Genomic DNA, 26,370 nt, shown 5'->3' with positions numbered 1-26,370 from the left:
GAGCCTAGGTAGGTGAACTCTTGAACCACTTCCAGAGCGCGGTCGCCGATATTGATGGATGGAGCATTTCTGACGTCCTGTCCCATGATATTCGTTTTCTTGAGGCTGATGGTTAGGCCAAATTCGTTGCAGGCAGCCGCAATCCTGTCGATGAGTCTCTGCAGACACTCTTCTGTGTGAGATGTTAATGCAGCATCTTCAGTAAAGAGGAGCTCCCTGATGAGGACTTTCTGTACTTTGGTCTTGGCTCTTAGACGGGCAAGGTTGAACAACCTGCCACCTGATCTTGTGTAGAGGAAAATTCCTTCTTCTGGATTGAAATAAAAGATAAGAAGGTATCAATCACACTGATAGGGATGCACTACAGACTACCTAATAATAGAAAGGAGTTGGAGGAAGAAATATATAAGCAAATATGTGAAATGAGTAAAGGACATAGAATAATAATCATGGGAGATTTTAACTACCCCCAAATAAACTGGCAATAAGAGGTAAGAACATAGGAGCAGGAGGAGGCCATTCATGGCTGATCATCCACTTCAATGCCTTTTTCCCAGAAATCTGTCAATCTCTGCTTTAAACATACTCAATGACTGAGCTTCTACAGCCCTCTGGGGTAGAGAATTCCAAAGATTCACAACCTGCTGAGTAAAGAAATTTCTTCTCATTTCAGTCCTAAGTGGCTTCCCCCTTATTTTGAAATTGTGTCCCCTGGTTATAGACTCCCCAACCAGGGGAAACATCTTACCTACATCTACCCTGTCTATCCCTTTAAGTATTTTGTAGGTTTCATTGAGATCACCTCATTCTTCAAAACTCTAGAGAATACAGCCCCAGTTTCCCCAATCTTTCTTCATAGGACAGTCCTGCCATCCCGGAAAGAAGTCTGGTGAACCTTCATTGCACCAAAACTGCACACAGTACTCCAGATGCGCTCTAACCGACCTTCTATATAATTGAAGCTACTCCTGTACTCAAATCCTCTTGCAATAAAGGCTAACATGCCATTAGCCTTCCTAATTGTTTACTGCACCTGCATGTTAGCTTTCAGTGACTTATTGACGAAGACACACAAGTCCCTTTGTACATCTACACTTTCTAATCACTTACCATTTAAGAAATACTCGACACATCTGGTCCTCCTACCAAAGTGGATAACCTCACATTTTTCCACATTATATTCCATCTGCCATGTTCTTTCCCACTCACTAACTCTATCCAAATCCCCTTGAAGCCGCTTTGCATCTTCCTCACAACACACATTCCCATCTAGTTTTGTGTCGTCTGTGAACTTGGAAATATTGCATTTGGTCCCCACATCCAAACCATTGATATCTATATTGTGAACGGCCCAAGTACTGATCCTTGCGGTACCCCACTAGTCACAGCCTGCCAACGTGAGAATGACCCATTTATACCTACTCTCTGTTATCTGCCTGTTAGCCAATCCTTAATCCATGCCAGTATATTACCTCCTATCCCATGTGTTTTAGTTTTGCTAACCAACCTCCTGTAGGGGACTTTATCAAAAGCCTTCTGAAAACTCAAGTATACTATGTCTATTGACTCCCCTTTATCAATTCTGTTCGTGACATCCTCAAAAAACTCCAACAGGTTCATCAAACATGATTTCCCATTCATAAATCCATGTTGACTATGCCCAATCAGATCATTATTATTCAAGTGTCCATTTATCACATCCTTTAGAATAGATTATGGCATTTTCCCAACGACTGATGTAAGGCAAGCAGGTCTGTAATTCCTTGTTTTTTCTCTCCCTCTTTTTTATTAAATAGTCGGGTGACATTTGCTTAGAATCTGCAGGAACCGCTCCAGAATCTATAGAATGTTGGAAGATGATCACCAATGCATCACTATGTCCACAGCTACCTCTTTCAATACTTTGGGATATAGAATATCAGGTCCTGGGGACTTATCAACCTTCAGCCCCATTATTTTCTCCAATACTTCCTTCTTACTAATATCAATTTCCTTCAATTCCTCATTCTCTCTAGTCCCTTGTATCTCTAATTCTGGGAGATTTCTTGTATCTTCCTCAGTGAAGATAGACACAAAGTAATCATTTTAGCTTCTCTGCCATTTCTCAATTCCTCATTATAAATTCTCCTGACTCTGCCTGCAATGGACCCACATTTGTCTCAGCCAAATGTTTCCTTTCTATGTACCTATAGAAGCTTTTACAGTCCATTTTTATGTTTTTTGCTAATTTACACTCCTATTCTATTCTCCCTTTTTTTTATCAGTTTCTTGGTCCTCCTTTGCTGTATTCTAAAATCCTCCCAATCCTCAGGTTTACTACTATTTCTGGCAACTTTATAGGCCTTTTCTTTTAATTTTATACAATCCTTAACTTCCTTTGTTATCCACAGTTGACTGCCTTTACTTTTGGGGTTTTTGTGCCTTGAAGGAATGTATAGTTGCTGTAAACTATGTAATAATTCTTTAAAGACTATCCATTGCTTATGTACTGTCATACCTTTTAATGTATTTTCCCAATCCACCTCAGCCAATTTGCCCCTCAAACCTTCATAATTTCCTTTGTAGTGAAAGGGCTCCAGGGAATGGAGTTTTTTCAGTGCGTGTCGAACTCATTTCTGATCCAGTATATAAGAAATTCAACAAGAGAGGGAGCGCTGCTGGATGTAGTAATTGGAAATGAACCAGAACAGGATAAGAAGAGTAAGTGTAGGGAATCATCTAGGCAACAGCGATCACAACATAATGAGGTTTAAGATAAAGATTGAGAAGGGCATAAGTAAGCCAAAAAAGAGAAAGACTTGCATTTATATACTGCCTTGCACATCTTTGGGATGACACAAAGTGCTTTACAGCCAATTAAATACTTTTGAAGTGTAATCCAGAGACCCAGGATAATGCCCTGGGGTCATGGTTTCAAATCCTACCACGGTAGCTGGTGGAATTTAAATTCAATGAATTGATTGTAAAAGTCTGGAACTGAAAGCTAGTCTCAGTAATGGTGCCATGAAATGCTCCTTGATTGTTGTTAAAAACTCACCTGGTTCACTAATGTCCTTTAGGGAAGGAAATCTGTCATCCTTACCTGGTCTGGCCTACATGTGTCTTCAGACCCACAGCTATCTGGTTGACTCTTAACTGCCCTCTGAAATGGCCTAGCAAGCAACTCAGTTCAAGGACAACTTAGGGATGGGCAAAAAATGCTGGCCTGCTAGTGATACCCACATCCTAAGAAAGAATAAAAAAAAGTAGGAAATGTGGCAGCCAATTTGTGCACAGCAAGCTCCCACAAATAATCATGTGATGATAACCAAATAATCTTTTTTGGTGAGGTTGATTTAGGAATTAATATTGGCCTAGATATCAGGGTTAACTCCCCTGCTGTTCTTCAAAATAGTGCCAAACGATCTTTTAATTCCACCTGAGGGAAGACTGGGCCTGAGTTTAACATCTCATCTAAAATATGGCACATCCAGCAGGGCAGCATTCCCTCAGTACTGCACTGGAATCAGCCTAGATTTTTGTGCTGAAGTGTCTGGAGTAGAACTTGAACCTACAACCTTCAACTCAGAGGCAAGAATGCTACCAATTGAGACACAGCCAAGCACCAAAGTCATAAATTGAAAAAAAAATAATAATTTTAAGGGGATCATAATGGAATTAGGGAAAGGAAACTGGAAAAATTTACTCAAAGAAAAAGAAGAGCAGTGAAAAATATTTAGAATGGTGATCAGTTGAGTCCAGGAGAAATATATGCCACTAAAAACAAAGAACAAACTAGCTAGTGGATGAATAAAAAAGGGGAAAATTGAAACTAAATAAAAAGGTATACACTAAGTCATAGACAACAAAGGAGAGGCTGACAAAAAAAGAGTATGAAACGATTACGAAAGAAGTCAAATAAACAATTAGGAAGGCCAAAGAGAAACGACAAAATTATCAATAATAACAACAACTTATATTTATAAAGTTCCTTTAACATAGTGATGGTGCGGATATGTGGTCGGAAGCTGATCTCGGGTCAAATATGATATTGAGGTTGCAAAGAATCTGGTTGAATCTCAGACAGTTGCCAAAGAGAGAGAGAGAGTTGATGGCTTGGGAATGGAATTTGTAGCAGGATTGAAGACAATGGCTTCGGTCTGCCCAGTACTCAGTTGGAGGAAATTTCTGTTCATACAGTAGTGGATGAACAATGAACAGACAAGCAGTCTGACGATTTTGAGACATTGGAGGGGGCAAGAGCGGTGGTGGAAAGGTATAACTGGGTGTCCTCCGAGCACATGTGGAAACTGATGCTGCGTTTTCAGATCAAGGAATTATTAAGGAATATAAAAAGAAATTGTGAAGTATTGTACAGACACATAAATAGCAAAAGAAAATTCGGGATAAGGATAGGCCTGTGAGAGATATATATGATAAGCTCATGGGTAATGACAGTGAAATGGCATAATCAATAAATAATTGCTTTCCCTCGGTATTTACTAGGGAGACTATCATAGAATCATAGAATGGTTACAGCACAGAAGAAGGCCATTCAGCTTGTTATATCCATGCCGGCTCTCTGCAAGAGCGATGCACCTGGTCCCACTCCCCCACCTTTTCCCTGTAGCTCTGCCAATCTTTTCTCTTCTGATATTGAATCTGCTTCTACCACACGCTAAGGAAGTGCATTCCAGATCCTAAGCACTCGCTGTGTAAAAACATTTTTCCTCATGTCGCCTTTGGCTCTTGCCATTCACTCTAAATTGGTATCTTCTGGTTCTCGACCCTTCTGCCAATGGAAACAGTTTCTCCCTGTCTACTCTGTCCAGAGCCCACAGGATTGTGAACACCTCTATCAAATCTCTTCGCAACCTTTTATTCTCTAAGAAGAGCAGCCCCAGCTTCTCCAATCATTCCAGAAACCATTCTTTTCTGTACCCTTTCCCATGCCTTCACATCTTTCCTAAAGGGTGGTGCCCAGAATTGGACACAATACTCCAGTTGAGGCCGAACCAGCATTTTTAAAGTTTCACCATAACCTCCTTGCTTTTGTACTCTAAGCCTCTATTTATAAAGCCTAGGATCCCATTTGCCTTATTAACCGCTTTCTCAACCTGTTATGCCACCTCAACGATTTGTGCACATAAAACCCCCGGTCCCTCTGCTCCTGTACCCCCTTTAAAATTGTATCCTTTATTTTATATTGCCGTTCCTCATTCTTCCTCCCAAAATGCATCACTTCACACTTCTGTGCATTATGTTTCATCTGCCATGTGTCCATCCATTCCACCAGCCTGTCTATCTCCTTTTGAAGTCTTTCACTATTCTCCTCGCAGTTCACTATACTTCCAAGTTTTGTATCATCCACAAATTTTGAAATTGTGCTTTAACTTTGCAGAAAAGCCTGTTATACGACACTTTATCAAACACCTTTTGGAAGTCCATGTACGTCACATCAACTGCATTAGCCTCATCAACCCTCTCTGCTACCTCATCAAAAAACTCAATCAAATTAATTAAACAGGAATAGCCCTTAACAAATCCATGCTGGCTTTCCTTAATTAATCCATATTTGTCCAAGTGACTTGTTAATTTTGTCCCAGATCATCATTTCTAAAAGCTTCCCCACTACCAAGGTTAAATTGGCTGGCCTGTGTTTTCCAGTTCTCTAGTTCTATGATACCACCCCTATATCTAAGGAAGATTGGAAGATTATGATCAGCGCCTCTGCGATTTCAACCCTTACTACCCTCAGTATCCTCAGAGCATCTGATCCGGTCCTGGTGACTTATCAACTTTAATTACAGCCAGCCTTTCTAATACCTCTGCTGTATCAACTTTTAGTCCATGACAGATGTAAAATATTAATTTAGTACCTTACCGAGGCCCTCTGTCTTCATGCAGAAGTCACCTTTTTGGTCCTTAATCAGCCCCATTCCTCCATTTACCAACCTTTTACTATTTACATACCTACAGAAAACTTTTGGATTTCCTTTTATGTTAGCTGCCAGTCTCTTCTCGTACTCTCACTTTGCTTCACTTCCCCTTTGAACTTTCTATATTCAGCCTAGTTCTCATTAATATTATCAACCTAACATCTGTCATACACACTCCATGGTGAACGTGACATTAGAAGACAAGGTTAAAAAAGATAGATAGCAAGCTGGCTACAAAATGGAAAACAGAGAATAGGGGCAGGATTTAGTGGAGCCCGCGGGGCTCCCGGCACCAGGCAGAAGAGACAGTGGGAGCTGTGCCTTGGCCAACCGGAGACCCACCCCCACCCCCTGGCTCTATTTAATGAGAAAGGCATAGAAAGATATGTTAATGAGGTTAGATGAAATAAGGTGGGAGGAGCCTTGTGTGGAGCATACACACTGGCATGGACCTCCTGGGCTGAATGGCCTATTTCTGTGCTGTAAATACTTGGTAATAATATTCAACTGCTGCTTAAACCCACCTGTTTCCTGAGCCCCAGGAAACCCGTGCTTCTCTAGTCAAATTTGTAGCCAAGTTAAAAACAATCTAAAAACACCTCATCTGAGGATGTCAGTTATGCCAAAAATTAGCTGCCACAACTTCAGCTTGTAAGTTTCTCACTGGCGTTCAAATGTGTCTCTGTTAAACCTGAAAGTGGGCATTTTGGAGTCAGATTATGTTCCCGCTCTAAAAGTCATAAAATTTTACCCCCGCCCACTCCCAAACTACCCATAACTGGCTGTTAAAATGCCCCCACTTTTGTCTGTGATGCGATTTACAATTTTGGTTTCATCCACATTGAGTATTATTAATAAGCCAGATTTAATATATTATTTGCATGGATGGTCACAGTAGGGGCATCAGTGTGCTAAAGACTGATGACATATGTAGTGTTAAGGGATCAATGGAATCTTTAAAAGTCATGGGCCTCCAAATCAAAATTCAACCAGATGTCACAACATAGCCTTTGAAAATGAGGCTGCATATCAGGTGCACACAGTTTAGACTTGGATTGCCCTGATCAAAACCAGGCATATTTCAGAGTAATTAAGCACAGGTGTAATCCTTTAATGATTTAAATTTGTTTTTTGATGTTAACACGCAGAGGCACCATGGATCTAAAAATTGAAACCAGATTACAGCTGTATGTAGGCACATTGCTCACAGCTGGAAATGTAGGTGCACACTGGCAAATTATAGATGTTCTAGTGTGTATTTCTATGAATAATGAAATGTATTTTTCATTAAATTTAGTATACATCTTTTCATTATTGAACTCATTTATATTTCCATTGCCTTATCCCCTTTACTTACCTCTTTTGGCCAATTAATATCTGGGTAGTTGAATTCCCAGATGATTATTATTCTATGTTTTTTACTAATTTCCCTAATTTGTCTGCATATTTCTTCCTCCACTATTAGGTGGTCTGTCGATTACCCCTATTAGTGTGGTTGATCCTTTATTATCTTTTATTTGTATCCATATGGATTCTATATTGCTGATAGCCATGTCACTTTTTTCTACTGCCGTTATATTTTCCCTAATAAGTACCACTACTCCACCGCCCCTTTTTCCCTCTCTATCTTTCCTATAGATGTTATACCCTGCAATGTTTAATTCCCAGTCCTGATTTTTCTGCAGCCATGGCTGGGATTTTACTGGCAGCCACAAAGTCCCAGCATTGGGACCTAAAGCAGATGGCATGGTCACACAGGCAGGGGAGGATGGAAGTGGGAGCACGATATTTTTGGGGCCATCCAATTAAAGGCTGGTAGGCGTAGGAGCCAACCAGTTAGGAGGTACGGGCGGGAGGAAGCACTGGCTCAGGCATAGCTGGCGCCATCTTTAAAAGGAGGGAATAGGAAGGGAGCCCTGGCAACTGCACAGATTGGGATTTAACAGAAGGTGAAGCAAGGGTGGCGCCCAGGTTCTCTGATGCCTCCCTGGTGGTGCTCTTACAGGCCGCATGGGCTTGGAGGGAAGTCCTGTTCCCTCGGAATTGGCAGAGGAGACCAGCTCATCACACCAAAAACGGGAGTCAGAAGCCCGCACTGTGTGGGGAATAGTCACTCATCTGTGATTTTCCACAAATTGGCCAATTGGTGGCCTGAGGGCGGGCTCACCATCCAATTAAGGACAGTGGGCCAACTCTCGAAGCTGGAGAGCCAATAGGAGGCCCTCCAGAACTGAAGAAGCAGCAGGCTGCCCTTGCAGGAAGTGAGGGAGAGGGTGCCACCATTTTAAGGTGCCCTCTCTCCAACTTCTGATTAAAAAAAGGCCCTGTGCAGCCAGACCACCATTGTGGAGGGTGACCCCTGTGCAGGACAGCCTGCGGCTGCAGCTGAAGCCAGGCAGGCAAGGAGGACATCTAAGCCTGCCTGGAGGATAGTAGCAACACAGTTGCCCAATTCCAGTTGGTCTCTACCAATAGGCTTTAATAGGCCATTAACAGAGTCAATTGGCTGCCCATTGCTTGCAGGTGGGTAGCTCTGCTGCTCCCCTATCCTGTCTCCAGGAAAGTGGCCTGGGGGTGGGAAGGAACAGTGGAACCAGCGCGCCAGCTGGCAGCACGAAAGTCAGCGTCTGTCCGCCTCCATTGGGACCTAACAATTCTCTGCCATGCGATTTGGCTGATGGAAGTTCCTTCTTTTAACATCTCTTTACCATCATGTCATTTACAGATTGCTGCTTATTTCCCTTGAATGGCTTTATTTTCATCGATTCTTGCAAATCTTTCTTTGTATAATTACAGTGTGTTTGCTTATATCTTGAACAACTACTACTCCCCTCATGTCATGTGTTGCTAAGGTACAATAATGTTCTTGTATTAACTTAGTAGTGTTTATTAAGTTATGCAACTTCTTCCATATCTCACAGTAATATATTTGGAGTTCACATTCACTGTGACAGAATGTCACACTTGTTGCCCTGGATCAAGTTGAGAGACCTTCAAACTACACTAAAAATAACCTACTATTTTTTCAGAATGATGTTGATAGAGACTTGCAGGGTACTGTAGGAGAAAAAAACAGCTTCTGTAATTTCGGAAAAATATTTTGCACTGCACAGCAGAAGTACCAAATGCTACAATTTGTACTGATTAAGTAGCACATTAGCTGTAGGAAAGAGATTAAAGGATCATGATTGCAACAGGCCCTTGATTTGCTATTTATTTACTTTCTCACTAATGAAATCACATCTCAAAGCCTAGAATGTGAATTTTTAGAGATTCTCTCAATTGTCTGCTGTAACTTTGGTGGAAGAGCCATGGAAGCCCTGAGAAATAGTGTAAGGAAAGTTTACACCATTTTTCCGGGGTTTTCATGGCTCTTCCACTGAAGTCGTGACAGATAAGCAGGAGCACCCTAATGGAAATTGCGCCCCCCCCCCAAGTGTTTCCTCTATCTTGTTAGTGTATGATTGATAACTTCAATAAGCAAAGTCTGTCAATGGCATTACCAAGTATGAAATATGTATTTTTATTGTTACTGCCATATTACCTGTGAGTAGAAGGGAAAAGGTTATAATAAATATTTAATAAAATGTAGACTGCATAATACATGAAGGGTACATCAAAACTTGAAAGTCTGCTGAATAGAAAATCTTTTGCTTTTTTTTGCAGTAGTAATAAGGAGAAAAATAATGCAAAATAGTTAAGATCAGTGTGATTTGTTCTAATGTAAAAGCCGGATTTGATAGCTTAGTTAGGTAATCAATAGTAATGTCTATTTCACTTTACTTTAGATATTAGTTATAATCCACTCGCAAACTTTGAAAGGTTAATCAGAGCTGTTTGTTTTGGTGTAAAGAATAAAATATCCATTAATTATTCCAGAAAAGATAAGAGTACATGCAGGCTGTCATTTGGTAGTGCCCTGAAACAACTGCAATTATCTTTTAGCAAATGAATTCAATCTCACCAGTGATTAGGCCTTCCTTTTAGTTTTTAAAGCAAATTCTTTGACATTTGACTCATCATCACAATAAAGACTATAAATGTCAGAATGCATTGAAATGTTCATGCCAAATGATAAATCATTAGAAGTTAATTGTAGTTCATCACAGAATGCTTGTCATTGAAATTTATAATGTAAACAGGTCCCATACCCCCTGGGCTCATTAATATAAGGAACTTTCTATATATATGTTGGCAGAGATTTTAACTGATGTTAACTCGATGAGTTGAATTTTATTTATAACATTTTCAAAAAGAGGTTAAATGATTTCTTCCATTATTTGGAGGACCTCCTAGAACCAATGGAGGATTAACTGCATTGGTAAAATCTCTATCGGCCTGTTTCTTATTCACTTCCCAAAAGCACATTTTAAAATCCCACATGGAATAATGTGAAACTGTATTACTGCCATCTGGAGGAACATACAGCAAATTTCATACTAAACTAACCAATTGTCCAGTCAATCCTAATAGGGCTGGTTGCCATCAGAAAAAGTCTATTTAAATAAATTACAAGCTAATATAGTGCCAATGTACAGTGAGTCCTGTAAAAGTAGTACATTAATTACCATAATTTGTATTGTATGTCATCATTTTTGTAACAAAACCACTTTGCTAAGCACCTCTAGCAGTACTGCAACAAGCAGTACAGCAACATTACACTTGCGGTACTCGACTAACCACACAGAGGTTATGAGCCCAAATCCAACATTAGTACATTATGAAATGAAATGCAATGAATCTGACAATCTTGAAAGCTGCTGAATATTTATGCATATAACACACACAATTTGTTCACTTAATCTCCTTTGGGGAAGATACCAGCCACCACCTACACAGTCTGGCCTATTTATGGCTCCAATGCTACACAACATGGTTGATCTTTAACGCTGTCTGGGCGGGTATGGATGAGTAATATAATACATTCCCCAAGAACATTTTTTAAAAACTGCCCACTAGCCCATATGTCTCAATTTCTCTAGGGTTACAAAAAAGATTGAAAACAAGCACTTGCATCCATCAGCCAATCCTGAAGGTCAAAGTCCTGGTTGGCTGGAACTCCAGGAGAACTCACTGGTCTTCTTTGAGTGGTGCCATGGGGTCTTACTGTCTACCTCAACATCTACTTAAGCAGATAGAGCCTTAGTTTAATATCTCATTCAAAGAATGGCACGCACCTCTGTTAATGCAGTACTCAAGCCTTGGTGGTGCATATAAGGGGCCATTTTGATAGGTAAGGCTTCTGATGTAGAATCTCATGAGATGAGACTGCAGGTCAAAGTTGGCCTGTAATGTTACAGGACTGAGTCTCCAATTTGTTTTCCTAGCAAGGCTTTACACTGAATACATCTTACAAAATTACTCCTATAGTGCCTTGCTAGATGTACAATATGTTACAGTTTTATTAATATTTTTGCTCTAATCCATGCAAAGCACAAATACATCCCTGATATGTCTTGAGAGTTGACCCCGTTGCTGAATGCAGCATAAAGTGTGCTACTTAAGCACACAGATGGAACAGTCCCAAGTTCCATGCCAGGTTGGTGTTGAGTTTGCTGATGCAAGTTGGAGTGACAAAGGGCCCCTGCTTTTCTCAGCGAAATAGGAAGGTGAGAATATCAGCTGTAGTCCTGGCTCCCAATCATTATTCATTAATCTACACAGAAAATGTATGTCCAGCATGGACTCGATGGGCCGAATTACCACCTTCTGTGCTGTAAATGACTCAATGACTCTATATGTGGAGGATAGTGAGGGAAGATTTGGGCTTAACTATGTTTCTCAATTATGATTTCTCCAACTCAGCAGAAAGATAATGCATTCCGAGTTACCTGTTATAATGCTTCTATCATTATAAAACACCGTATCCTAATACTATAAAGCCTTCCATATCTTAAAGTGAATCCTGAAAGGAAATAATTGCTCAGCCTAAGGGACCTTTGGATTTTCCTTCGTTAATTACCTCACAGCTCTGTAGACTTAACTTTTGATAACCGTGGCAGATCAATAGTTACAATGCTCAAAGGGAATTATTGACTTTAAAAGATAAGACTTGTGAATAAAAATGGATTTTTTAAAAGTCTGCTTCATCCCTTTCAAAATAAATAGTGATAAATGAAACAAAGCAAAAGAGACTTTATGACATATCCCAGCATAAACAGTAAGCACAAGAGGGCCATTCATCTGGATTCTTTGTTTCCCTTTATAATCAACAGAAGAACAATGCAACCTGTTCAAACTGCCTGGCTCATATAAACTGAAGAAAAACACAAGAAACATCCTGGATGTGGGTTGTTAAATATGTGAAGAACATTTTGTGCAGAAGATGGTGCACATATCTCTTCATGTAAGAAATAGTTATTCTAACAATACTCTCTCTTTCTGTGTTCTGTTTTTCCTAGTTTAACAACACAGGTCATGGAAGCACTTGCAGCCAAGCTATTATGCTGGTGACTGATGGAGCTGTGGATACTTATGATACAATATTTGCAAAATACAACTGGCCAGATCGAAAGGTAAGTTGCAAATGTTTTACATCATATGTTAGGGTTCTGTAATCCTGATACAAATGCCTGTACTGACAACAGAATTCTTCTTCACTTGTGTGGTATCAAAACATTAAAGAATGTATCAGTCAGTGCTATGCGGAAAATGGTCATAAAGTCAGAGTCATAGAGTTTTACAGCACAGAAACAGGCCTTTCGGCCCAACGCGCCTGGGCCGACCATCAAGCATCCGTCCTAACTAATCCCATTTCCCCACACTTGGCCCGTAGCCTTGTATTCAAGTGTTCATCTAAATGCTTCTTGAATGTTGTGAGTGTTCCTGCCTTTACCACCACTTCATGCAGTGTGTTCCAGATTCCAACCATCCTCTGGGTGAAAAAATTCCTCCTCAACTCCCCTCGAAACCTCCTGCCCCTTACCTTAAATCTATACCTCCTAGTTATTGATCTCTCCGCGAAGGGAAAAAGTTTATTTCTATCTATCCTATCAATGCCCCTCAGAATTTTGTATACCCCAATCAGGTCCCCCCTCAGCCTTCTCCACTCCAAGGAAAACAACCCCAGCCTATCCAGTCTCTCTTCATAGCTGAAATGCTCCAGCCCAGGCAACATCCTGGTGAATCTCCTCTGCACCCTCTGTATTGCAATCACACCCTTCCTCTAGTGTGGTATTCATATGCATTAATGATGCCTCAGCTCTATAGAATATATTTTCCTAATTTTGAAATAATAATCAAAATTCTCTCTTTCTGTTTGTGAATCACATGACAATCAAAATACTGGGCATTAATCAAAATCATTAGTGTATCTTGGTTTCTTCTTGTTGGATTTTTGGCTCACAAATTTTTAATCTTACCTGATCATTGAGGATGTCCCTGTACTGATGGTGAGTTTCACACGCCACAAGCTGCTAAAAAGCTGTTTTACTTTTGAGAAATGTGAACATTTTTTTTATTCATTCATGGGATGTGGGCGTCGCTGGCTAGGCCAGCATTTATTGCCCATCCCTAATTGAGAAGGTGATGGTGAGCTGCCTTCTTGAACTGGTGACGTCCATGTGAGGTAGGGACACCAACTGTGCTGTTAGGAAGGGAGTTCCAGGATTTTGACCCAGCAACAGTGAAGGAATGGCAATATAGTTCCAAGTCAGGATGGTGTGTGACTTGGAGGGGAACTTGCAGGTGAACTTCCCATTCATTTGCTGCCCTTGTCCTTCTAGTTGGTAGAGGTCGCAGGTTTGGAAGGTGCTGTCTAAGGAGCCTTGGTGTGTTGCTGCAGTGCATCTTGTAGATAGTACACAGTGCTGCCACTGTGCGTCGGTGGTGAAGGGTTTAAGTGTTTGTGGATGGGGTGCCAATCAAGCGGGCTGCTTTGTCCTGGATGGTGTCGAGCTTCTTGAGTGTTGTTGGCGCTGCACCCATCCAGGCAAGTGGAGAGTATTCCATCGCACTCCTGACTTGTGCTTTGTAGATAGTGGACAGGCTTTGGGGAGTCAGGAGGTGAATTACTCACCGCAGGATTCCTAGCCTCTGACCTGCTCTTGCAGCCATGGTATTTACATGGCTACTCCAGTTCAGTTTCTGGTCAATGGTAGACCCTAGGATGTTGTTAGTGGGGGATTCAGCGATGGTAATGCCATTGAATGTCAAAGGGAGATGGTTAGATTCTCTCTTGTTGGAGATGGCCATTGTCTGGGACTTGTATGGCGCTTGCCACTTATCAGCCCAAGCCTGGATATTGTTGGATACTGGCATTTCTATACGGACTGATTTAGTATCTGAGGAGTCACGAATGGTACTGGTCATTGTGCAATCATCAGCAAACATTAAAGGCCTGCTACCTGACCCGAATCTGACGGGACCCGACGACATGTGTCGGGTTTGGGTTGAGTCAGGCCCCTCTTCTGGGTCCGGTTTTCGGGCTTGGGTCGGGCCGAGTCCGGGTCGTGCTCGGGTCAGATCAGGCCGAGTCAGGGTCCTGCTCGGGTCGGGTTGGGCCAGACACACACGGTAAGTGCTCTGCCGGTAGGTATTAAAAATAAAAAACTTACCTGAGCTGGGAGTCCGGGACAAAACCGAATCTGCGTGGTGAGCGGGTGACGTCACTATGACGTCATCATGCATACGCTGAAGCTTCGTGGAGCTTCCCAGTCGGAAGGTAAGTAAATGGATGGTCGGGTTGGGCTTGGGTCGGGTCGAGTGGGGTCAGGCTCGGGCTCGGGGTGAAGTTGGTTGGACTTGGGCCGGGTTGGGCTTGGGTCCGCTGTGGATCGGTCGGGTTTGGGTCGGGTTCCTTGTCCCGACCTAAGCAGGCCTTTAGCGAACATCCCCACTTCTGACCTTATGATTGAAGGAAGGTCATTGATGAAGCAGCTGAAGATGGTTGGGCCTAGGACACTACCCTGAGGAACTCCTGCAATGATGTCTTGGAGCTGAGATGATTCACCTCCAACAACCACAACCACAACCATCTACCTTTGGGCTAGATATGACTCCAACCAGTGGAGAGTTTTCCCCCTAATTCCCATTGACTCCAGTTCTACTAGGGCTCCTTGATGCCATACTTGGTCAAACGCTGCCTTGATGTCAAGGGCAGTAACTCTCACCTCACCTCGTGAGTTCAGTTCTTTTGACCATGTTTGAACCAAGGCTGTAATGAGGTCAGGAGCTGAGTGGCCCTGGCGGAACCCAAACTGAGTGTCACTAAGCAGGTTATTGCTAAGCAAGTGCCGCTTGATAGCACTGTTGGCGACACCTTCCATGACTTTACTGATGATTGAGAGTAGACTGAGATGGGGCAGTAATTGGCTGGGTTGGACTTGTCCTGCTTTTTGTGTACAGGACAGACCTGGGCAAATTTCCACATTGCAGGGTAGATGCCAGTGTTGTAGCTGTACTGGAACAGCTTGGCTAGGGGCGCAGCAAGTTCTGGAGCACAGGTCTTCAGTACTATTGCTGGGATATTGTCAGGGCCCATAGCCTTTGCAGTATCCAGTGCCTTCAGTTGTTTCTTGATATCCGGGGAGTGAATCGAATTGGCTGAAGTCTGGCATCTGTGATGCTGGGGACTTCGGGAGGAGGCCAAGATGGATCATCAACTTGGCACTTCTGGCTGAAGATTGTTGCAAATGCTTCAGTCTTATCATTCTCACTGATGTGCTGGGCTCCCCCATCATTGAGGATGGGGATATTTGTGGAGCCACCTCCTCCAGTTAGTTGTTTAATTATCCACCACCATTCACAGCTGGATGTGGCAGGACTGCAGAGCTTAGATCTGATCTGTTGGTTATGGGATCGCTTAGTTCTGTCTATCGCATGCTGCTTACACAGTTTGGCATGCAAGTAGTCCTGTGCTGTAGCTTCACCAGGTTGATACCTCATTTTGAGGTATGCCTGGTGCTGCTCCTGGCATGCCCTCTTGCACTCTTTATTGAACCAGGGTTGGTTCCCGGCTAGACAGTAATGGTAGAGTGGGGGATATGCTGGGCCATGAGGTTACAGATTGTGGTTGAGTACAATTCTGCTGCTGCTGATGGCCCAGAGCGCCTCATGGATGCCCAGTTTTGCATTGCTAGATCTTTTTGAAATCTATCCCATTTAGCATGGTGGTAGTGCCACACAACACGATGGAGGGTATCCTCAATGTGAAGTCGGGACTTTGTCTCCACAAGGACTGTGTGGTAGTCACCCCTATTAATACTGTCATGGACAGATACACGTGCGGCAGGCAGATTGGTGAGCACGAGGTCAAGTATTGTTGGTTCCTTCACCACCTGCCACAGACCCAGTCTAGCAGCAATGTCCTTTAGGACTTAGCCAGCTCAATCAGTAGTGGTGCTACCGAGCCACTCTTGGTGATGGAGATTGAAATCCCCCACCCAGAGTTCATTCTGCGCCCTTGCCACCCTCAGTGCTTCCTCCAAGTGGTTTTCAATATGGAGGAGTACTGATTCATCAGCTGAGGGAGGGCGGTAGGTGCTAATCAGCAGGAGGTTTCCTTACCCATGTTTGATCTGATGCCATGAGACCTCATGGGTTCCGGAGTCGATGTTGAGGGCTCCCATAGCAACTCCCTCCCTACCTTATACCACTGTGCCACCACCTCTGGTGGGTCTGTCCTGCTGGTGGGACAGGACAATACCCGGGGAAGTTGATGGCAGTGTCTGGGACATTGTCTGTGAGGTATGATTCGGTGAGTATGACTATGTCAGACTGGTGCTTGACTAGTCTGTGGAACAGCTTTCCCAACTTTGGCACATGCCCCCAGTTAGTAAGGAGGACTTTGCAGGGTCGACAGGGCTGTGTTTGCATTGTCGTTTCCGGTGCCTAGGTCAATGCCAGGTTTCCGTCCGGTTTCATTCTGTTTTATTGACTTCGTAGCGGTTAGGTACAACTGAATGGCTTGCTAGGCCATTTCAGAGGGCATTTAATAGTCAACCACATTGCTGTGAGTCTGGAGTCACATGTAGGCCAGACCAGGTAAAGACCGCAGATTTCCTTCCCTAAAGGACATTAGTGAACCAGATGGCTTTTTACAACAATCATTTGCAAATCTAGCAATTTACTCACTCAAATGTAAAGAAAACAAGATAATAAACATTTTTGTACTTTCCAGCACATCTCTTCTTCCGCTTAACCCTCGATGGCAACACTTCTATGAACTTTGTTAGCAATCTTCATTTCCACTTCCTCTGATCCCAACTATTAAACGCTAGCTAACAGCCCAGCTTTTATCTCAATCACAGCAGCAGTTCCCTGGTTGCTCTTCTTCCCTGCTCTGTCACCAGGCAACTCACCCATCATGCCAGCCCTCAGCAAAGCCCCTAATGATAACCTACAGTAAAACCAGTGATTCTAGCCTATGAGCAATAATGAAGTTACAGATGAGTAGTCTGTGTTTTATTTCTGTGTGGGAGAGTTATTGATAGAATCCTATTATTCATATGTTTCTGAAACCAACAATTTTGAGAAAATGACTACTTCCTATTTAAGAAATCACTGACTTGTCTCATTGAAACCCATAAAATACTTAAAGGGATAGACAGGGTAGATGCGGCTAAGATGTTTCCCCTGTTTGGGGAGTCTATAAACCGGGGACACAATTTCAAAATAAGGGAGACGCCACTTAGGACAGAGGTGAGGAGAAATCTCTTTACTCAGAGGATTGTGAATCTTTGGAATTCTGTACCCCAGAGGGCTGTGGAAGCTCAGTCATTGAGTATGTTTAAAGCAGAGATTGACAGATTTCTAAATACAAATGACATAAGGGGATATGGGGATAGTGTGGGGAAAAAAGCATTGAAGTGGATGATCAGCCATGATCATATTGAATGGCAGGGCAGGCTCGATGGGCTGAATGGCCTACTCCTGCTCCTATGTTCCTATGTTTTCTGGGAAAGGACAGTAGGGAATTTAATCTTAGATGGAACAGATGGCCAAATATGGGATTACTATTAGATTCTTATCATTCATATAGTTATGAAACGATCAAAAACTCAGACAAAGAAGGGAATTAGGTTATAGGCAATTTGGCACCATAGAATGTACAGGGCTCAGCTATTTTTTAAGACCGCAATTGTTGACAACGCGATCGGTAGGTGGCGCTGTTTTGGCACATGCGCAGATACAGCATGTGCCACGATAACGTCACAGCCTGCGACTGTTGCAGCTGCCAGGACTAAAGATGGCGCTGCTCAAAAAATCACAGAGATGAAACCTAACAAACACGTGGCAGAAAACAATGGCCGGAGTGAGAGAGTGGAGCGGGCCGGGGAGAGCAGCGCGGGGGCCGGGGAGATCAGCGCGGGGGCCGGGGACAGCAGCGCGGGGGCCGGGGAGACCAGCGCGGGGAGACCAGCGGTAGCGGTGCCGGGGAGTGGGGGGAGGGAGAGGGGGGGAGAAAGAGGGAGGGGAGGAGAAAGAGGGAGGGGAGAGGGGGAGAAAGAGGGAGGGGAGAGGGGGAGAAAGAGGGAGAGGTAAGGAAGGGGGAGGGGGAGAAAGAGGGAGAGGGAGGGGGGGAGAAAGAGGGAGAGGGAGGGGGAGGGAGAGGGAGGGGGAGAAAGAGGGAGAGGGAGGGGGAGAAAGAGGGAGAGGGGAGAAAGAGGGAGAGGGGGAGAAAGAGGGAGAGAAAGGGGGAGGGGGTGAAAGAGGGAGAGGGAGGGGTAAGGAAGGGGGAGGGGGAGAGCTGGGGGGAGAGGGAGGAAGGTGAGAGAGTGGGGGGGGGGGGAGCAGCGGAACGGAAGAGGAGTGCCTTTTTCTGTGCATGCGCCATAAACACAACAGCAAAAGACTTACCGGCCAGTCCCTGGACCCGGTGACACCAAGGTCTTCGCACGCTCGCTCCCCGCGGCTCTCTACGGCCTCTCGCTTCCGGCCCTCTCCATTCAGCCGTTCCCTCCAGCTGCGGATGCCCAATCCAGTTGCTTTCTCCCCTACCCAGTTGCTTTCTCTACTTCTCCTCAGTACTTCAGGCATTGCAACTGTTTGGTCCCTGCATTTTGCATGCTCCCTCTCCCCACCCCTCCCCCTCTTCACCCACCCCTCCCTGTACCCCCCCCCCCCCCCCCCCACCATAGTTGAATATCTGAAGTGCAGTTGCAAAATCGGGGAAATAGCATGCAAAACAAAACCTCAACAATTCTGGGTTTAATTATTGAAAAGTTTTATTAAGTTCATTAAGTATCCGAGGAACTGCTGTGCATGGATACATGAGTGTTGTGTCCAGCATTCCCGTTAGACAGACAGGCCAAGTCTCTGCTATGCACAGCTAAAGAGATTGTTCCTGGAGAGCCTTGTGGTGAATAAAAGCTTGGCTCTCTATTCCACTACTGTATTGTCCATGTGAAGAAGGCAAAGTCACAAGAGTCTGAGCTCAGTCTATTCTTGGTGAATGCTCCCCAAGCGCATCCCAATGTGCATTTCCAATTCATCCATAAATGCAATGTTCCTTTCCACATCGTGATGAGCTCCGCAGCATGATCTAGTTGCCTTCGTTGCTTGAATGCTGACGTTAAGTCTCAAGGATTGTTTTCTCGACGGCATGTTTTACATGAAAAGAAATAAAGCAAATCAGAGTCAGAGCTTGCCTCCCTCCATCCACTGAAATTACTGTTGCGCACACCTTTTTAAGTTCTGCAGTGAAGGCACCAATTGATAACGTCGCCAATGAAGCACTTATTACCCACCTCAGATGCAGGAATCAGCACATCCTTGCGTCCTCTCCTGCACTGCCTCCTTTGCTTGAATGCCGTCCTTAAGTGTCAAGGATGGTTTTCTCAAGGGCACGTTTTACATGAAAGAAAATAAGGAAAGAACATCAGTGTCAGAGCTTCCCTCCCTCCAATGAAATTACTGTTGAGCATGCTTTGTGTTCTGCGGTAAAGGCATGTACTGATAACACCGCCAATGAATCACTTAGTACCCACCTCAGCTGTAGGAGGCAGGATGATGTTATTGCCCCTATCTCGTGATGGTTCAATGCTGCTCTCAGGGAAAACATGAATGATGTGAGGGTGCTGGAAAAGCAGCACATTTGTTTTGGGCTATGAACATAAAGCTGGCCATTTAGCCCAGCAGTTCCCTGCCAGTGGTTATGTTACTCGTGCGTCTTTCCATCCATTCCCATTTAATCCTGCCTACTACTATCACCAGTTGTGTTCACAGCAAGAGCATTCACATTTGTGCTACCACTGGACACGGCATGCTTGTTTCGTTTAGTGCTCAGTCTCTTCTTGCTGAATGTTCCCCAAGTGCTTGACCCCTTTGGACGCCCTCTCTGCTTGACAGGCAGCAACTGGCAATTGCGGAGTCTCACAAGGCTCTGCATGGTTGTTTCAACGTCGGATGGGGAAACAGGTGGCTGTGTGTCCATGTGCACTGCCCTGATGGGTGTAGGAGCAGGTGACTGTGTGCCCATGAGCACTGCCCTGATGGGTGTAGGAGCAGGTAACTGTGTGTCCATGTGCACTGCCCTGATGGGTGTAGGAGCAGGTGACTGTGTAACTGAGCAGCAAGGAGAGGGTACCGCAGGTAGGGGAAGTGGAGATTTGAACAGGCAGGCATATGTATGGTCCATCAGATCATTAGGCCAGGGGGTGAGACGCTCAGGATCCAGGGTTTGTGACACGTGACTGATGTCCAGCGCGCGGCCACCTCCATCCGAAGGTGCTTCCGGGCAATTGTTGGGCATAGTAAATGGCTCCATCTCATCAGCCAGTCCTTGCTGCCAGCGGAGAGTCTGTTGCCGCAGCCAGTCCATTCTCCTCATGAATGCTGCCGTTCCACTCTGCAGAACGGCCTGTTGTAGCTGGTACAATTGATCTGAAAGCAAGCGGTATTTTTCATTGTGGCTGAGGGGCCTTGGCTGTTCCTCTGTAATCACAATGGCAGCAGCCATGCCTGTCGTCGTTGGTGTCTGAGATGCACGCCAGCGACAATTGGGGGCGAGCCTGTCCAAAGGCAGACCCAGATGCCTCTGCACAACAACAGCATGTTTGCAGGGCAACAAAGTCTGAATGGAGAAGATGCAGCTGCAGGTAGCCTGGCCATCATGTATCTGCAGTGTGTACTGTTTGGCGCCAGAAATCACAGTCACTGTGCCTTCATCCTGTTACATGCGGTGGCCCAGACAATGGAAATGTTTTCAGAGCAACTCACAACAGGGACTGGAGAACATGCGGTGGCCCAGACAATGGAAATGTTTTCAGAGCAACTCACAACAGGGACTGGAGAACATGCGGTGGCCCAGACAATGGAAATGTTTTCAAAGCAACTCACAACAGGGACTGGAGAACATGCGGTGGCCCAGACAATGGAAATGTTTTCAGAGCAACTCACAACAGGGGCTGGAGAACATGTGGTGGCCCAGACAATGGAAATGTTTTCAGAACAACTCACAACAGGGACTGAAGAACATGCGGTGGCCCAGACAATGGAAATGTTTTCAGAGCAACTTGCAAAGGCAGAGCAACTTACCTTGGAACAATCTCCTGTGTCAAATAAAAATGAAGCAAGTCTCCAAAACGAATAAATAATTCAGAGAAAATGCCCGACGAAACCTCCCCTCCTTCCACTTTCAAAAAGTCGCGCCGAAGCTTTGACGCATGCGCAGAGGCCAAACTGGCGCGTCGGCGAGGAAGACGAAATAACGCGATGACGTCGTCTGCGCATGCGCAAAGCGGTCCTGGTACGCCGGACCGCAGCGCATGCGCAGGGGGCATGAGACCGTCTGCGCATGTGCGCACCGCGGCGCATCCTGATGACGTTGTCCGATGAAGTAGCGTTGTCATGAATTACTTTGATTTTTTAATTCATTCATGGGGTGTGGGCGTCACTGGCCAGGCCAGCATTTATTGCCCATCTCTAATTGCCCTTGAGAAGGTGGTGGTGAGCTGCCTTCTTGAACCGCTGCAGTCCATGTGGGGTAGGTACACCTACAGTGCTGTTAGGAAGGGAGTTCCAGGATTTTGACCCAGCGACAGTGAAGGAACGGTGATATAGTTCCAAGTCAGGATGGTGTGTGACTTAGAGGGGAACTTGCAGGTGGTGGTGTTCCCTTGCATTTGCTGCCCTTGTCCTTCTAGTTGGTAGAGGTCGCGGGTTTGGAAGGTGCTGTCGAAGGAGCCTTGGTGCATTGCTGCAGTGCATCTTGTAGATGGTACACACTGCTGCCACTGTGCGTCGGTGGTGGAGGGAGTGAATGTTTGTAGATGGGGTGCCAATCAAGCGGGCTGCTTTGTCCTGGATGGTGTTGAGCTTCTTGAGTGTTGTTGGAGCTGCACCCATCCAGGCAAGTGGAGAGTATTCCATCACACTCCTGACTTGTGCCTTGTAGATGGTGTACAGGATTTGGGGAGTCAGGAGGTGAGTTACTCGCCACAGGATTCCTAGCCTCTGACCTGCTCTTGTAGCCATGGTATTTATATGATTACTCCAGTTCAGTTTCTGGTCAATGGTAGCCCCTAGGATGTTGATAGTGGGGGATTCAGCGATGGTAATGCCAGTGAATGTCAAAGGGAGATGGTTAGATTCTCTCTTCTTGGATATGGTCAACGCCTGGCACTTGTGTGGCACGAATGTTATTTGCTACTTATCAACCCAAGCCTGGATATTGTCCAGGTCTTGCTGCATTTCTACATGGACTGCTTCAGTATCTGAGGAGTCATGAATGTGCTGAACATTGTGCAATCATCAGCAAACATCCCCACTTCTGACCTTATGATTGAAGGAAGGTCATTGATGAAGCAGCTGAAGGTGGTTGGGCCTAGGACACTAGCCTGAGGAACTTCTGCAGTGATGTCCTGGAGCTCAGATGATTGACCTCCAACAACCACAACTATCTTCCTTTGTGCTAGGTATGACTCCAGGCAGTGGAGGGTTGTCCCCCTGATTCCCATTTACCTTAATTTGCTAGGGCTCCTTGATGCCATCCTCAGTCAAATGCTGCCTTGATGTCAAGGGCAGTCACTCTCACCTCACCTCACCTCTTGAGTTCAGCTCTTTTGTCCATGTTTGAACCAAGGCTGTAATGAGGTCAGAATCTGAGTGGCCCTGGCGGAACCCAAACTGAGCGTCACTGACCAGGTTATTGCTAAGCAAGTGCCGCTTGATGGCACTTTTGATGACACCTTCCATCACTTTACTGATGATTGAGAGTAGGCTGATGGGGCGGTAATTGGCCGGATTGGACTTGTCCTGCTTTTGTGCACAGGACATACCTGGGCAATTTTCCACATTGCCGGGTAGATGCCAGTGTTGTAGCTGTACTGGAACAGCTTGGCTAGGGGTGCGGTAAGTTCTGAAGCACAGGTCTTCAGTACTATTGCCGGAATATTGTCAGGGCCCATAGCCTTTGCAGTATCTAGTGCCTTCAGTCGTTTCTTGATATCACGCGAAGTGAATTGAATTGGCTGAAGTCTGGCATCTGTGAGGAGGAGGCCAAGATGGATCATCAACTCGGCACTTCTAGCTGAAGATTGTTGCAAATGCCTTATCTTTCGTACTGATGTGCTGGGCTCCCCCATCATTGAGGATGGGGAGATTTGTGGAGCCACCTCCTCCAGTTAGTTCTTTAATTGTCCACCACCATTCACGACTGGATGTGGCAGGACTGCAGAGCTTAGATCTGATCCATTGGTTATGGATCGCTTAGCTCTGTCTATCGCATGCTGCTTACGCAGTTTGGCATGCAGATAGTCCTGTGTTGTAGCTTCACCAGGTTGACACTTCAACCTGTATGAGGTATGCCTGGTGCTGCTCCTGGCATGCCCTCCTGCACTCTTCATTGAACTAAGGTTGGTCTCCTGGCTTGATGGTAATGGTAGAGTGGGGGATATACCGGGCCATGAAGTTATAGATTGTAGTTGAGTACAATTCTGCTGCTGCTGACGGCCCACTGCGCCTCATGGATGCATTGCTAGATCTGTTCGAAATCTATTCCATTTAGCATGGTGGTAGTGCCACACAACACGATGGAGGGTATCCTCAATGTGAAAGCAGGACTTCATCTCCACAAGGACTGTGTGGTGGTCACTCCTACCAATACTGTCATGGACAGATGCATCTGCGGCAGGCAGATTGGTGAGGACGAGGTCCAGTATGTTTTCCCCTCTTGTTGGTTCCCTCACCACCTGCTGCATACCCAGTCTAGCTGAAGATGAACAATATGATTGAGAGGCTAGATGTTGTCAGCTTTGGCTCAGTGCTAGCAATCTTGCCTCTGAAACAGAAACTTGTGAGTTTTAGCCTCATTCTAGAGACTTGAACGCATAATGTAGGCTTATACTTCAGTGAAAAGATGGTGGTGAATCCCTCTCCGCTGGGCCTGGGGAGCCAGGCCGGGATTTTACTCTCTCCAGGCATTTAAATTAGTCTTGGGTGGGATTTCCACCTTCTTGAAGCAAGAAGTCCCACCTAATGGAGCTGCCGGCCAATCAGTGGGCCGGCAGCTCTTAGTCCTAGCATCGCCACTGAGAGCAGAGACAATCGGCCAGGCCTGATGAGGCAAGGGGTAAGTTGTGGGTGGGGGGGTGGGGTGAGTGTTGTGCTTTGGGGCCAAGTGGGGCTGCAGAAGCAGCCCTCCTTGGCATGATCAAGAGGGGTCCCCTAGCCCGCAAGAAGGCTGCCTGGTTTTACCAGGCGGAGTTCTTGGGGCCTGTGCCATCTGGCCACCAAGGGTAAAATACTTGCGGTGGCGGAAGGAGGCATTAAGTGGCAGTTAATTGGCCAGTTAAGGGCCTTGATTGGCCTGGGGCTGGCAGGCCGTGTCTCACCGCCGCTGCCTTGTCTAAAATTGCAGTGGAGGCGGGAGGGGGTCAGGAACTGCCCCACCCCCCCTCCCCCGCCCCCCCCCCCCCCACCTCCCACTAAATTTTATGCCACCTGCCCGCCACTAGCCCACTTGTTGGGAGCCAATAAAATTCCAGCCATTATGTCACCTCCTTATATCGCTCTCCACCCCTCCACCTTGCCTCTTTGAATTCTACTTCCTTTTGTGTCCGCCCCTGGAAAAAACTTCCTTCCAATTCACTTTCAGAATACCAACTGTCTAGCCTTTCGCCCTCATTCACCACAACATTTCTGCAGCTGCTGATATGCTCAAGTACACCCCAGCTCCACCTTTGATGCCCTAGTCCCCATTAAAACCATTACTCTCGTGCACCTTAGCAATTCCTCCGAGTATAGCCCTCATTTCCGCTCCCTTAAGCCCAAGGGACGCAGACATGAATGGATATGTCGGACAACTGGTTTAGCCATTCACTGCCAGATCTGCCTGGATCACATAAAGCACTATGCTTTCATCTGCCAAAACTGCTCGCTGTTCTCGGATCATCCTGGAATGCAAACATAAGAAATAGGAGCAAGAGTAGATCACATGGCCAGTTGAGCCTACTCTGCTACTCCGTACAATCATGGCTGATCTTTGGCTTCAACTCCATTTTTCTGCCTGCTCCCTATATCCTTTGATTCCCCGAGAGACCAAAAATCTGTCTATCCTAGCCTTAAATATATTCAACGATGGAGCATCCACTCCCCTATGGGGTAGAGAATTTCAAAGATTCACAACCCTTTGAGTAAATTAATTTTCCTCATTTCAGTCCTTTTCCTGAGACTGTGCCCCATGTTTTAGGTTCCCCAGCCAACAGAAACAACCTCTCAGTCTCCACCCTGTCAAGCCCCCTCAGATTCTTGTACGTTTCAATGAGATTACCTCTCATTCTTCTAAACCCTAGAGAATATATGCCCAGTTTACACAGCCTGTCATCATAGGATGACAACCCTAACATCCCAGGGACCAATCTAGTGAACCTTCGCTGTGCCACCTCCAGTGCAAATATATCCTTTCTTAAATTTGGAGACCAAAACTGCACAAAGTGGGCAAGATTTAGTGGAGCCAGAGGTGTTCCTGGCATCCGGCCATGCAGGGGTTGTGATTCCCGCCTCAGCCTGTTGGAGGTCCCCCAGGCTCTATTTAACAGCCTGGTGCCGGGCTTCCCATCCCTTTAAAGATGGGGATCCCACCTCGAAGAGCCGCCGGCCAATCACAGGGCTGGTAGCTTAGTAGTAGTGGCAGCGCCATGGGAGCGGTGGCTTCTGTGGGCACTACAAGAGGCCTTGAAACCAGGCCCAATACCTGAGACCCAGACCCAAGCTAAATGAGGCGGGTCGCCGGAGCCAGACTGGCAGTCCGCAGCAATGGGGGGAGGGAAGATGGGTGTTCAGTGCAGGGGAGAAGGTTCAGTGAGGTGGCAGGTTAAGATTGCCTACAGAGGAGGCCCTTCCCCCCCCCTCCCCCAAGCTGCTGGGGGGTTGCCTCATTTTACTGGCTGACCTTCCCACTTGGCGGAGGCCCCTCGGCTGCTGGCTTCATTCCAGCGGTGGTGGGAAGAGGCCCTTAAGTGGCTGATAATAGGCCTCCTTAAGGGCCTCATTTGGCCTCTGGGTTGAAGGC

The 26,370-nt window shown here is 45.5% G+C and overlaps 1 protein-coding gene across 1 annotated transcript in view; it reads left to right on the top strand.

Annotated features, from left to right (window-relative positions):
* cacna2d3a (calcium channel, voltage-dependent, alpha 2/delta subunit 3a) overlaps nt 1-26,370 on the top strand; it is a 705,663-nt gene that overhangs the window by 261,744 nt on the left and 417,549 nt on the right. Inside the window, exon 8 of the mRNA XM_068052271.1 lies at nt 12,320-12,433. Coding sequence (XP_067908372.1) covers nt 12,320-12,433 — 114 coding nt within the window. The remainder of the gene's footprint in view (nt 1-12,319; nt 12,434-26,370) is intronic.

The sequence above is a fragment of the Heterodontus francisci genome, chromosome 19 (genome assembly GCF_036365525.1).
Source record: "Heterodontus francisci isolate sHetFra1 chromosome 19, sHetFra1.hap1, whole genome shotgun sequence".
Lineage (NCBI taxonomy): Eukaryota > Metazoa > Chordata > Chondrichthyes > Heterodontiformes > Heterodontidae > Heterodontus > Heterodontus francisci.
Note: the sequence above shows the minus strand (reverse complement) of the source record. Positions and strands in the feature narration are given on the sequence as shown.